The sequence below is a fragment of the Cololabis saira genome, chromosome 11, assembly GCF_033807715.1.
Source record: "Cololabis saira isolate AMF1-May2022 chromosome 11, fColSai1.1, whole genome shotgun sequence".
NCBI lineage: Eukaryota > Metazoa > Chordata > Actinopteri > Beloniformes > Belonidae > Cololabis > Cololabis saira.
In genome coordinates, this window is record NC_084597.1 from 28,696,886 (window position 1) to 28,710,497 (window position 13,612).

The window sequence follows — 13,612 nt, forward strand, 5'->3', positions numbered from 1 at the left end:
GCTTATAATCCTGTTTGCACAAGAGTAGTACACAAGCTGACACGTGTGTGCACATAAATATCGCTGCACGCTGTACCGAAGACACGGTTACTCAACCACATACTAAGGGGGCAACAAAGTTCAAAGGTTTGTTGCGGTCCAATTTCTTAGTTTCAGATAAAAAGTGGAACGCACATGAGTAAGATAGAGGGACAGGGAGCAGCTCCTGCATTCAGCTCCTGTCCTGCTCAAAGCTGTATGAACTAGATAGAACCTCCTCTCACTGGAGATAGCCTAGGCTCGGAGCCTTATTGGCTCCTGGTTAGGAGGTGTGGAGTCATGAAGTCAGTTTGGCACACACCTCAGCTGCATGACAGGAGAGAGTACAGTTTCATAAAGTGGAGTTACATATCTTCTCACCGCGCTCCAGTCACTCTGCAAGACTGTAAGTTTGTGTCTGAGGCCTTACAGACCATCTGCACATACAGTTATATGATTTACAATGTTAATTTCATGATCTACTTCTGCCTGATTAGGTCTCCTGGCCTTGGGAGATTTCAGTGGCAGCTGCTACCCAAACATTCCTGCATACACACAAACAACTCAGTAGAAAGCAGACCAACATTTTCTGTTTCTCCTTGACCTCCATTCACAATGTTCTTTTATCCCCATTTTTTTTTCAAATTTTGTGAGTTTATTTTTATAGGGTGAACAAAAATCTGTGATCTTTCCAGCAGTATTTGGGTGTAAGGGTGCGTCATGTGATCACATGTAAGAAAGAAAGATGGATTTGACATTCTTAAAGCTTTTTATTTTTTACACTTTTCCTCATAAATATCTCATGATTGCATTTATGAAAAGTATTATCCTCATAATTACTGTTGCATATCTATAGCCAGTGGCGGAGCCAGAAAATTTTCAGTGGGGTGGCCAGGATGGAGCCTGAAATAATTTGGGGGTGGCATAGAAATCACTATTGCAGGAACATAAAAAAGTTGAAAATGCAGCGCTACATGCTTACACTATACAAATTTACAAATGCACTGCAATATAGACTCTTTTAATTAACAGATTATTTATTATTATTTATTTAGAGTTGAGTTGATTGATTGTTGCTGACTCGATTTTGAAATGTCTGTTAAAAAAAGAGAGAAAAAACTAAAAAAAACTTAATCTACATCTATTCAATTACATCAGAGATTAATAACAATTAAGATAAGCAAGTTAATTTGAACTATTTCCCACATTCTCTTATATCTCATGGATGATCCAGGCCATTTATATCTGTGTGTGTTTGTGTATGAACCACAACTATTCATGAGTTATCAGGCTATAGACTATAGCCATGTAAAGGTTTGAATGGATTATTCATTCTTTATTTATTCTTCAGGGATCTCGACAGACCTAAAACTTGAACCTAAAACTTGAAGAGGCAGCTCTTCTTTCTTTCCTCATCTGCACACACGTACAGTTAAAATGTGTGTCAGCAGCAGCAGCTTGGCAGACCTGATCCTGCAGAGGAGGTGGGGAGGGGAGTACACCATGGTGTAGACAGGAACTGCACTTATTGGTCTGCCAGCTGCAGCTCCGGAGCCACACGACTCCCTGCTCGGAGCCCGTGATCTGCACCGCCAGGATCCCCGACTTCTGCAAGCGGATCTGCTCGTTTCTCAGTTGTTGAGCTTATTTCACGCGTGTTTTCGGGACTCCTTGTCGGAATCCGGTGTAAGTTTACCCGTAACCGGATGCCAAAGTAACAAAGTTGGTGTTTCTTTTTCGCATTTACCCCCGAGAGCGAGCTCACCTAGTCCCTCTTTGCGCCACGTTGAGCCTGAATTATGGTTCTGCGTTAAATCGACGCAGAGCCTACGGCGTAGGGTACGCGGCGACGCGCTCCGTACGGTGCGTGTCGCCGCGTACCCTACGCCGTAGGCTCTGCGTTGGTGTAACGCGGAACCATAAATCAGCTTTTAGTCTTCTCTGTCCTGTTTATTAACTTTTCCATCTCGCTCGACTGCTTCAGTCTGCTGTGAGCCTCAAGGCTTCAGCTTTTCGGCAACTTTGGCGCCATGTGACTGTCATGCAAATGAACTCTCCGTGTATTAGCTCCAACTGTCAGCTCCTTCAAATCAGGGTTAAAAACATTACTGTTTACTGAAGTGTACTCTTAAATTAAACCTGCTGTACTCTACTGCCCTTATTTTATTTTTATTTTTTTTAACAGCTTGTGCTTTTTATTATTTTACTTCTTTTCTTATTCTTACCTATTTGTTATTATGTCTTGCCGCTTTTAATGTCAATGTAAAGCACTGAATTGTGCTATATAAATAAATTTGCCTTGCCTTTGCCTATTATCGGTGCAACAGCAAAACAACAGACAAAACAAAATGTAGATTAATGCAATACTTGCATTTGCAATATGTGCCTTAAATGTCCAGTCCAGGCTACCTGATTGCTACTGACTTTGATAAGATCTGCGACCTTTGATCTTTATCTTGAGGAACTTGTGACAATCACCGATAACTTGTGTGAAAGTCACTCTCTTCAGTCCTTACTGGACTTTGATCCTTGGCTTGCTATGTCAGTTTTGGGAGTTGACACTGAAGTGAGCTGCAGCAGCTTTACACTTTTTGTTTTTAGTTTTTAGTTTGAAAGATTTGTACGATATAATACTATAAGTATACCGTCTGCATCATTGCTGACATGTCAACCAATTCAGAACTGTCACTTTCAATAATTTAAATGTATAAGTTGAACAAATAAGAGTTTTTTTTTTATCTTATCGGAAAAAGGAAATAGCAAATAATGTTGCGTGTATTGTGCAGGAACATAGACTTGTTTTGATGACAGGGTCAACCTTCCTCAGCAGGGAGCTCACCAGCACTGCTCAAACATCTGGACTCATGGTGTCATGCTTCAAAGACATATTTTATGTTTTTCCCGGTAACTTTGTCAGTTTGATTCCTTGTTATGCATACATGCATCCAGACACAAGGATATATGTCCAGAAGGCTCAGTTTTCATGATTAAAGTTTTTTTTTTTTTTTTTTTATTTTATTAGTTTGCACACAATAAAATTAACACTTGCAATCAAAATAGTAAAACAAATGTGACAGGAGAGGTCAAAAAGCCAACAGGCTTATGCAACGGACCTCCCCTCAATTTAGGAAGTAAAACAGTAATTACAAAAAATCAAAAAACAAAAACAACAAGACGAAGACTATAAACAAAAACAAAGAAGGTTTGACTACATAGTTACAGATCATCAACACACACAAAAGAAAAACAAACAAACAAAAAAAAACAAAGAAAACTTGACATTTTTTAAATGTGAATTAAATGAGATGATAAATTTCTTTTAAAAATCTCTAGAGAAGCAGAGCTTTTGATAATGTGAGATTTGGAGTTCCATATCTGTACACCACGATATCTGAGGGAAAACTGGCCGTGTTTAGTTTTATAAAAAGGAAGATGAAAATGATTAACCTGTCTAGTATTATATGAATGTATTTGAGAATTATAAGTGAAAAAATTACTAAACGATAGTGGTAAAGAAAAGAAAAGAGTTGGCATATAACTTTGTTATTAACCTCAGCATCATCAGAAATACCACTTGCACTATTTTTTTGTCAGTTTCTTTCTTTTGACCTGTATTTAAATCATATTCTTTCCAGCTTAATTGTTTTTGGTTGTTACACTGCTGCTCACCTAGAAATACTGCAGTTGTTCAGAGTTGTTTTGAATCATTTGACTTGAATTTGATTTGGTCACAGCAGTGCACTCCTGCTGTATACTGTAAATAATATAGGGTATTCTTTATATTTTTGGTTGAGACTGAAGAGCGACACCTTCTGCACATCTTCTACAGTATATTTAAAAAAAACCCCACATTGACTTCATTTTGAAAGTCGTGGGTTGGATTATGTCCCTCCTGCATGAACGTAGTGTTGTGTGTCGTCTCTCCATCCACAGTGGTCATGGCCTTAGTTGGGAGCAAGGTTTGGCGAATGGTGTCGGCACTGAGGCCTCCTCTCTCTCCCCTGTGCCGGATGAGCTCTCGGTCGTACAGCTCAGAGCACACAAAGGAGAAAAGTGTTCCCTACGAAAATACACTAAAACAGGAGGACGGCGTCTCTGGACCCACTAAACCTTTACCCCGGTTAGTCTGATGTTTGCAGCATTTGTTGTATAAAAGTCATGCTTTAGCCTCAGTTAATTAGATAATGCCAAGGTATTGTCCAAAAAGCATACCATAGCTGGATGTTTGCAGTGAAGAGTTAACCATTGTGGTGAACATGTACAACCTAGAGGAGGAACATTGTAACTATCTCAGTTAAAGATGTTTTAGATGATCTGTTGATGTATTCCTCTTAATTGTTCACCAGTATTCAACTCCTCGTTCCTCAGGTCAGCGGATGTGGTGGTGATCGGAGGAGGCAGTCTTGGCTGCCAGACCCTGTATCACCTGGCCAAAATGGGTTTGACCAATGTGGTCCTGCTGGAGCGAGACAGACTGACCGCTGGTACCACCTGGCACACTGCAGGTAATTGCAACAGTGTTGGCAGGTGTCAGGAGTGTGTAATAAAAGCAGGTCATGAAGCAACAGCATGACGTTCACCATCATCACTGTACTTGCTTTTCTTGTCCTGTTAAAAGTATGTTTGTGTTGAGGTGGTGAAGTCACTTAGCTGCTCGATCACTGCCAGCTTTTCCCAAACAGTGTTTTTTTATTTAAAACCATAGATTGCATGTCTCCTATATAAAGCTATGTAAGAAGGTACCGGGTGAGGAAGAATGACGTGAAGCTGCTGTAGCCAGATGCCGGTAGGCTCTGTACTCTCTTACTAGATACAAAGAATATTATTTCAAACATTTAAGTCTAAAAAAAAAAGTACACTTTTGTCAATTGCAATGTTTCAAGAATCTTGAAATAATAAAAAAATATTCTGCATGTTAACAGTGCTTTAAATCAGGTAGATACAACCTCAGATAAACAGTAACGTATAACATACATGGACGTTAAAGATAGAACCATTGTATGAAAAACCTAAGTAGGTCCTAACAGCTTCCATTGAAGTTCAGAGGGCGAATAGGAATTGTGGATTGCTCAGAGGAATTGCAAAATCCTAAAGAGCTACATATCAAGTTGTACATTTTTTTTCCTCTTTACTTTTCATGTATTTACTAAAGCACCTCGAATTGCATGTTGCTGAAATCCCTTACTTCCAGTGTCCACCACCGGGTTCTGGGGTTGCCGCCACGACAGGCACCAGAAACTTTGCGTCCACAACTTCAAGCCGCCGTGTCGACAATGGAGGCAGAGAACATGGTCATGGTGCACTGATGGACACCCTTATGCTTAAACATGGTGTTCCTTATGGACAAAACACCAAAACACCGCTCGGGTTCAGATCGGGGAGGCCGTTCCTCCCAATCACGCCTCTCCAGGTATCACTGTCATTGCCCACGTGAGCGTTGAAGTCCCCCAGTAGAACAATGGAGTCTCCAGTTGGAGCACTATCAAGTACTCCTCCCAGGGACCCCAAGAAGGCCGGGTACTCCGCACTGTTGTTCGGCCCGTAGGCACAAACAACAGTGAGAGACCTTTTCCCGACCCGAAGGCGCAGGGAAGCGACCCTCTCGTTCACCGGGGTGAACTCCAACACATGGCGACTGAGCTGGGGGGCTATAACCAAGCCCACACCAGCCCGCCGCCTCTCACCCTGGGCAACTCCAGAGTAGTGGAGGGTCCAGCCCCTTTCAAGGAGCTGGGTTCCAGAGCCCAAGCTATGTGTGGAGGTGAGCCCGACTATCTCTAGTCGATATCTCTCGCCGGTATCTCTCAACCTCACGTACAAGCTCCGGCTCCTTCCCCCCCAACGAGGTGACATTCCATGTCCCCACTGTGAGGGTTTTGGTCCAGGGATTGGGTCGCCGAGGCACCCCGCCACGACTGCTACCCAATCCACATTGCACCATCTTCTCATGGACCTTCCTGCGGGTGGTGGTCCTACGGGAAGGCGGGCCCACGTTGCCGTTTCGGGCTGAGCCCGGCCGGGTCCCACGGGCAAAGACCCGGCCACCAGGCGCTCATCTTTGAGCCCCAACCCCAGGCCTGGCTCCAGGGAGGGGCCAATCCGGGCGACGTAACGTCCTTGATTTTTTCTCTTTCATGATAAGCTTCTGGCCCGTCACCCAGGACCTGTTTGCCATGGGAGACCCTACCATGGGCGTAATTGTTTTGTGCAAATTAATTTGGTATATGTTTTTACATGAGATTCCTCTCCTGACACAACCCTCCCCATCTATCCAGGCTTGGCACCAGCGGTATTAGTGGTTGGGGCAGCATGAGGTACAGTGTCTTGCCCAGGGACTCTTTGGCACAGGGCCTGAGATTGATACATTGACCTTCTGATTTAAGAGGAACATACACTACCCAATATTCCACAGCTATCCCGTAAAAGTTCATGATAATAGAATTTGAAAAGTAATGCAAAAGTTTTCAGAGCCGTCTAGGGACTTTTTTTTCTTTTCAAAAAAGCAATTAGGGACATAAGTAGCGATTTATTTCAAGTCTCATTGAAGACTTTTGAAGACTAGCTTGTAGGCTTGTATAATCATTACTGTTCTCAGCGAGCAGCCTATGCTGCCGTGGGCCCATCCCACGTACCAAAGTGCCCCCAGCGGCGAGAAAGGAGAAAGGAGAATGTTTGGAATTGTGACATAAAGAAAGACGATTCATTTGTAGTTTTAAACATATTTAGTGTTTTTTGCTTCCTTTTTATCTCTCCCACGACTTCATCTGTCTCTCCTACAGCATCAATTATGATTGTATACAAGTTGTAAGGCCAATATGTAGTTTCCTTAGTGAGGAGTTAGTAATACTGGATTGTTTTTGTGGATTGCCAAAGTATCAGGTCAGAACTCAAAATCAAATGACTTGGACTCAAGCGCAAAACAATTTGATCTTGACATCCCATATTTACATTCCAGTGTATGAAAATAATACTTTTAATGAACGGTAAATTCTAACTTGGCTGGTTTATATTTATATTTATTTATATTTATTATTCATTTAAGTCTTGATCGGGTCTTTGTAGAAGTCTGCGTACGTTTTGCTCATCTCTGTCCATCTGTTGTGTAGGCCTGCTGTGGCAGCTCCGTCCTAGTGACGTGGAGGTAGAGCTCTTAGCCCACACCAGGAATGTGATCAGCAAAGACCTGGAGATGGAGACAGGTCTCCATACTGGCTGGATTCAGAATGGAGGACTCTTCATTGCTTCCAACAAGCAAAGACTGGACGAGTACAAGCGTCTCATGTCGGTAAGGACAGAAGCAGGCTGGTTTTTAGTTAACATGATCCAAGGATAATTGTGTGGTCAAGTACAGAGATGAACAGTCATCATGAAATACAAAATGTGTCCAGTGTTTATTGAGGGAAAATGAAGACGCTTTAATATATAAAACTAGAATCATTCACTGGAGCTCCTGTTATTCACAAGGATGAAACACAAACATATGAACAAGCCAGTCAGAACGTTTTATTCATGCAATTTTAAATTGGAAGTACAATCAATGCTCCTGTAAAAATTGACCTCTTCGAAACATTTAAATGAGGGTCAATTGGTTTTCAACGTGTCCGTTTCCCTACACGTCACAGAAAAAAAGCCATAAAGCCTGTTTTTTGAGCTTAGCAGAGGTTATTTTTAATTTTGCAGTTAACTGGAATGAGCTTTGATCACATTAGCTTTAAAGGTTTCCATGGCAACGGATTTATTCCCCCACAAAGCTAGTGTCAGCAAATACTTGATGGTTTTCTTTCCAAAGAACAATGGAGAGCGAATTTTCACACGCTTCCAATATAAAAGCATCGTCCAGTGAAGGAAGCTTCTCTGAGTGAAAAACCTTAATCACACAAGATCTTTTTGATTTAGTTTCGAAATTATTATTTTCAAGTGTAAATAAATACACATGATGAGGATAAACGTTTATGAGTATGAGACAGACTTGACTGCTGTTAATACAGAGTTACTACTTTAAGATGCACCTTCTTATGATGATTATCATCGTGCGCTCACTGAGGTGGCTTCTGGAAGTCAAGTAAGGTAAATCGGTAGTTACAAGAACATAAAATAATACCTGACGGAAACTTTTAAGGGGCCTTTTAGGCCTTTTTTTCACAAGTTGGCACAATTTCCTGAGGTTTTAATAAAATATCTGGGACATGCTTTGGTCGCAATACCACTCAAAAGTTATTTGGTGACGTCTGTCCCTTTTACTCTCCTTTAAGTACATCATCACTATCACTACATTATCACTACACATTTCACTGACTTACTGTACAGTAGTATCACTCATATTTTTCCAGCGTGACACAGCTTTTAAAAATCAGAAGAGTATTTATAATTCTCTAGTGGGAGTCCTGCTTAAACCATTTATTCTCTTCTTTGTGCTTTAGCTGGGTAAAGTTTATGGCATCGAGTCCCATGTCCTGTCACCAGCGGAGACGAAGGATCTTTATCCACTAATGAATGTTGATGATCTGTATGGAACGCTGTATGTCCCCAAAGACGGCACCATGGACCCTGCAGGCACCTGTACCACGCTAACAAGAGCTGCCTCCGCCAGAGGAGCCACGGTAGCGTTTACTGCTCTGCTAACTGTGTTTGTGATCAAATCTATTTGTACATTTGTTATAGCAGTGCAGCCAACTACAAAATAAGTTTCAGCAGGCCAAAAAGTTGTGATGTAACATCTTAACTGTATATTAGGTAAGCTGTTTTATTACATTATCCAACTGTGTGCATGTGATACAGTATGCTGCATAATTGCTCATACATAATAAAGCTCTTATTTGAGCTGACCCATTAGCTCAAGAGGGAATGAAAGGCCCGACTAGTGATAGGACCTTCTGAGGAAGAGAAAGATTGCTGAGTACTGTGTGAAAATAGCACGCTTATCTGAACAAGAAAATCCAGTGTAGACCGCCTCACTGTGACCATTTGCACAGTTAAAAATTAATTGCTCTTTATTACCTTTTTTAGCTGATGTGTCACTTTGTACCGGGTATTTTGCTGGGATAGATCCAAGTAGACTCAGTGACCCGGTATAGGCCTGAAGATGGATGGATGGATGGATGGATGGATGGATGGGTGGATGGTGTTATATGGGATCAATCTTGTGCCAGTAGGAAGGGAATTTGAATTCTTTATATCTGAATGTGAATCATTCAATTTGAACCTGAATTGATTGATTTGAATAATTGCTTTTAAAATATGAATCTGAATGGACTAATTAAAAAATCTACTGGTTTGAATGTGCATCCAGATAAAATCGAAACTGTATTTCATTCTCTAATTTATTCTCACTTCTCTTTATTCAAATTCAGTTTTCTATTAAATTTCTGTGCCACACATCTGGGCCCTCGGGTCAGGCAAAACTAGTCGAATGTGGATGGGAAGAAGTCGATTTTACGACATTAATGTGCATTACGCTATCTATACCTGGCGTAAACACCTGGATGAGTGTCCAGCGACCATCGGGCCAACGCTCATGTTTGTAAATAACCAGTAATCCTGCTCCTCGAGGGCCGGTGTCGTGCATGTTTCAGAGGGTTTTTACCTGCTTCAGCACACCCTGATACAAATGACTGTCATTAACAGACTTGTGCAGACCTGGATGCCAAACTGATGATGAGCCAATCATTTGAATCAGTTGATACAAGGAAACATCTAAAACATGCAGGACGGCGGCGCTCAAGGACCAGGATCCCTGGTCTGGACTTTTTCATTTTGATTCGGTCGCTGCCTTTTAGGTTAAATCTCCATAGAAACTGACTGCTTTGCTGCCAAACAGAGAAAGCCATGATAAATCAAACAAACGGTTCTAATAATAGGATCAAGATCAAGCAAGTTACTGAATACTTTTCTCTGACAATTGCATAATCTGTTGAAGACGATGACAAACATCTGCAACCTTCCTACTATTTAAATGTGTCTTCCTTTACTGGTGTAAATCATTTTCTGTTACAAATTTAAAATCATGACTACTGCTTCAAACTACCTTACAGTATTGCTGTAAAACACCAGGCCTCACCAGCCACGAGTTAAAAAGGCTCTGGTATTATTAAACAGTTCAGCAGCTCTTATCAGGACTTGTGTTGCATGTGAATAATCTCAACGTGCCCCGTTGTTATCAGGTGATCGAGAACTGCCCCGTGACCGGCATTCAAGTACGAACAAACGATCTCGGGGTGAAGAGTGTGAAGGCCGTGGAGACCTCCCATGGGACCATTGAGACACCATGTGTGGTGAATTGTGCAGGTGAGATGAAAGAAAGATTAAATCACTAACAATCCCAACACACGCACATGAGAAGCATTGTATCAAGAATCAGTAATCAGGCATACTTAAGAAAAGAAACCTAGACGATTTGAGAAAATGTCTGTCCCTCTATGTCATGTGCAGGTGTCTGGGCCACAAAGCTTGGAGAGATGGCTGGAGTTAAGGTTCCTCTTATTGCTATGCATCACGCCTACGTGGTGACAGAGAGAATAGAGGGCATACAGGTAAGACCACAACCTGTTGATTAGGGATGGGCGGTGTGGACTAAAAAATGTATCACGATAATTTCTGGCATTTATCCCGATAACGATAAAAATGACAATAAAAAAAATACCAATTCAACTCCATCTTTGTAACTATAAATCTATCTCGCTCTCAGATCCGCCATGTTTGTTACACAAAAACGTCATCAACGGGAATTTATCCTTCTTTCTTTCTTTCTTTCTTTCTGGCTCATTTCTTTCTTTCTTTCTTTCTTTCTTTCTTTCTTTCTTTCTTTCTTTCTTTCTTTCTTTCTTTCTTTCTTTCTTTCTTTCTTTCTTTCTTTCTTTCTTTCTTTCTTTCTTCTCAGGCTCATTTCCTTCCTTCCTTCCTTCTTTCCTCCTGCTCTCCTTCCTTCCTCCTTTCCTTGTTTTCTCCCTTCCTTCCTTCCTTCCTTCCTTCCTTCCTTCCTTCCTTCCTTCCTTCCTTCCTTCCTTCCTTCCTTCTTCCCTTCCTCTTTTCTCCCTTCCTTCCTTCCTTCCTTCCTTCCTTCCTTCCTTCCTTCCTTCCTTCCTTCCTTCCTTCCTTCCTTCCTTCCTTCTTTCCTTCCTTCCTTCCTTCTCCCCCTTCCTTCCTTCCTTCCTTCCTTCCTTCCTTCCTTCCTTCCTTCCTTCCTTCCTTCCTTCCTTCCTTCCTTCCTTCCTTCCTTCCTTCTTCCCTTCCTTCCTTCCTTCCTTCCTTACTTCCTTCCTTCCTTCCTTCTCCCCCTTCCTTCCTTCCTTCCTTCCTTCCTTCCTTCCTTCCTTCCTTCCTTCCTTCCTTCCTTCCTTCCTTCCTTCACGTACGTTGTGCGTGGATTAAACGCAGAACCATAAATCCGACTTTACACAAAAACGTCATCAACAGGAATTTATCGTTTTTACCGCGAGATGACAAATTCTTACCGTGGGGAATTTTTTTGGCGGTTTATCGTGAACGGTAAAATATCGCCCATTCCTACTGTTGATCCAGTATCGTTTATGTAGCCTTACTGGGAAGAGTTTTCTTCAAGAAAACGTTGAGAAACAGCTGAAACCTCATGACGAGCATCTGAGGAGGGACTCCTTTTCTAACACTGACAACAATGACCACCTCTTTACCCTTAATCACGACCCCTTCTGTAGAAGGGGGGTAGAATACTGGCACAAAATGCTCGTATGTGTTGTATCTGAAAATGACGTCTGACTCTAGACGTAAATGTGTTTGATGTGATTTCCAGACTTGATGGAGAATATAACACAATGTCAAGAATAGTTTTTGATTCAGCATTACTATTTCACAGGTTAAAATTACGATATTGTTGAAAAAGCCTTTTGCAAATAAATGCTGAACGTCTTTAACACGCTCTTTCCAACTAGATGAATAACTGGACTGAAAATTGAGTGTCTAAGTTACCAAGAATAAGACTTGAGAGATTATCCAAATTTCAGTAGATTTTATTAAACAGTTGCATGCAAATGGGTCAGAACATACATCAGGCATCTCGATGCAGAATGACCATGAAACAGAGGAGCATACTGATTTTGAAGCGTAGCAGATGATACATTCTAGTAGACAGAACATTGGTGTTCCCCCCGCTAATCTTGGTTTGGGCAGAACACTAGTCTGTACCTGTAGTTGGCCAAGGCTATATTCTGAGGTCTCAGCAGTTTTTTTTTTCATCAAGTATGGGAAACACTTTTTTCCCATCACAGTTTTCCTTTTTTTTTAAAGGAATATTTTTATCCGATTTTCTTCCCATTTCCTTCACCCAGTGCTCCTATCTCAGTACCGTATTTTCGCGACCATAAGGCGCACATAAATTATTATTATTATTTTTTTTAAATGTGCCGGGCGCCTTATGAAACGGTGCGTCGTGTCTATTACCTGAATTACGGTAATGTAATGAGAACGGTAAAAAGAGAAGGGGGCGGGTGAAGCCGTGAGTTGCGACGTGAATGAGACCATCCACTGAGCTGTTTAAAGCGGAAACAGAAGATGAAAACTTTTAAGGATTTGCTTGATGTGTAAAGTGAAATAAAATACAATCAAACTAAGTTTTGCTCCCGCTATATTTTTAAATAAGCACACTTGTGTGTGTGTTCTGCAGCGCGTGTGTGTTTTGCATGTCGGAACCGAGGATGCACCTGCCGTGGGTTTGCGGGTCCGATCGCCGCATCCCCGCGGCAGATCCGGCTGAAATGCCGGTGCTCTTTCCCCGGGAGCCCCTACTACCAGTCCATGTGGGCTCCTCCGGTCCCGGCCGGTCGGAACCGTCCACATTCCCCGGTTAAAGCCGCGGTGATGCGCGCTGCTCCAGCCCGACTTCCTGGTTCCCAAAGCGGTCCGATCGACCTGGTTCCCGGCCGCTTTGGGAGCAGAGATTTCTGGGATCTGTCTCAGGTCGGACCAGCTTCACCCTCCGAGATTTTCAGCCAAATCTGTCGGTTACAAACCCCGGTACCGGATCTCCGACATGCGCGTGTGTGTGTTCGCGGCGCGAAACACATACATACCGGTACTTATTTATGTGGTGCTTGCCTGCCGCGCTGATGGACAGAAACTGTATGGTGATTTTTAAAGAAAAACTTTGCATAAGACGTTTCCAGCCGGAGTCATTATAAGGGCAAATGAAAAGGGGTGGCTGGATGAAGGGATGATGATCAAGTGGCTGAGACAGGTCTGGAAATTCGGACTGGCGCAGCTGAATTAGCGGAGCTCGTGTCGGATACAACCCGGTCCCGACATGCGCGTGTGTGTGAGCGAGACCAGTGCGGGGGAGCGGACCCGGGACCGCCGCGGTCGGGATCCGCAGCACAACGGGGTATGAAAAGTTTATTTACTCTTGTGCTTGCCTGCCACGCTGATGGACAGAAACGGCCGCCGATGGTGATTTTTAAAAGAAAAGCGTTGCCTAAACAGACTTTTCCAGCCAGAGTGAAATGAAAAGGGCTGGTGGCTGAGACAGGTTTATGTGCGGCGACCCGGTGGTTTTTTTTTATTCTTTAATGCAGAAACAGAATATGAACCTTTTGAAGGGTTTGATTGATGTGAAAAGTGAAATAAAATA

General features: G+C 42.3%; 1 protein-coding gene across 2 annotated transcripts in view; it reads left to right on the forward strand.

The window, feature by feature from the left end:
• Positions 1-304: 304 nt before the first annotated feature.
• sardh (sarcosine dehydrogenase) overlaps positions 305-13,612 on the forward strand; it is a 46,200-nt gene continuing 32,892 nt past the window's right edge. The window contains exons 1-7 of one of the 2 annotated variants that reach the window (XM_061734296.1): positions 305-424; positions 3,952-4,138; positions 4,387-4,523; positions 7,125-7,303; positions 8,439-8,618; positions 10,179-10,302; positions 10,447-10,547. In XM_061734296.1, coding sequence (XP_061590280.1) covers positions 319-424; positions 3,952-4,138; positions 4,387-4,523; positions 7,125-7,303; positions 8,439-8,618; positions 10,179-10,302; positions 10,447-10,547 — 1,014 coding nt within the window. In that variant the 5' untranslated portion in view covers positions 305-318. Of the gene's footprint in view, positions 425-1,501; positions 1,705-3,951; positions 4,139-4,386; positions 4,524-7,124; positions 7,304-8,438; positions 8,619-10,178; positions 10,303-10,446; positions 10,548-13,612 lie in introns of those variants that run through there. The other variant, XM_061734297.1, reaches the window with a different exon arrangement.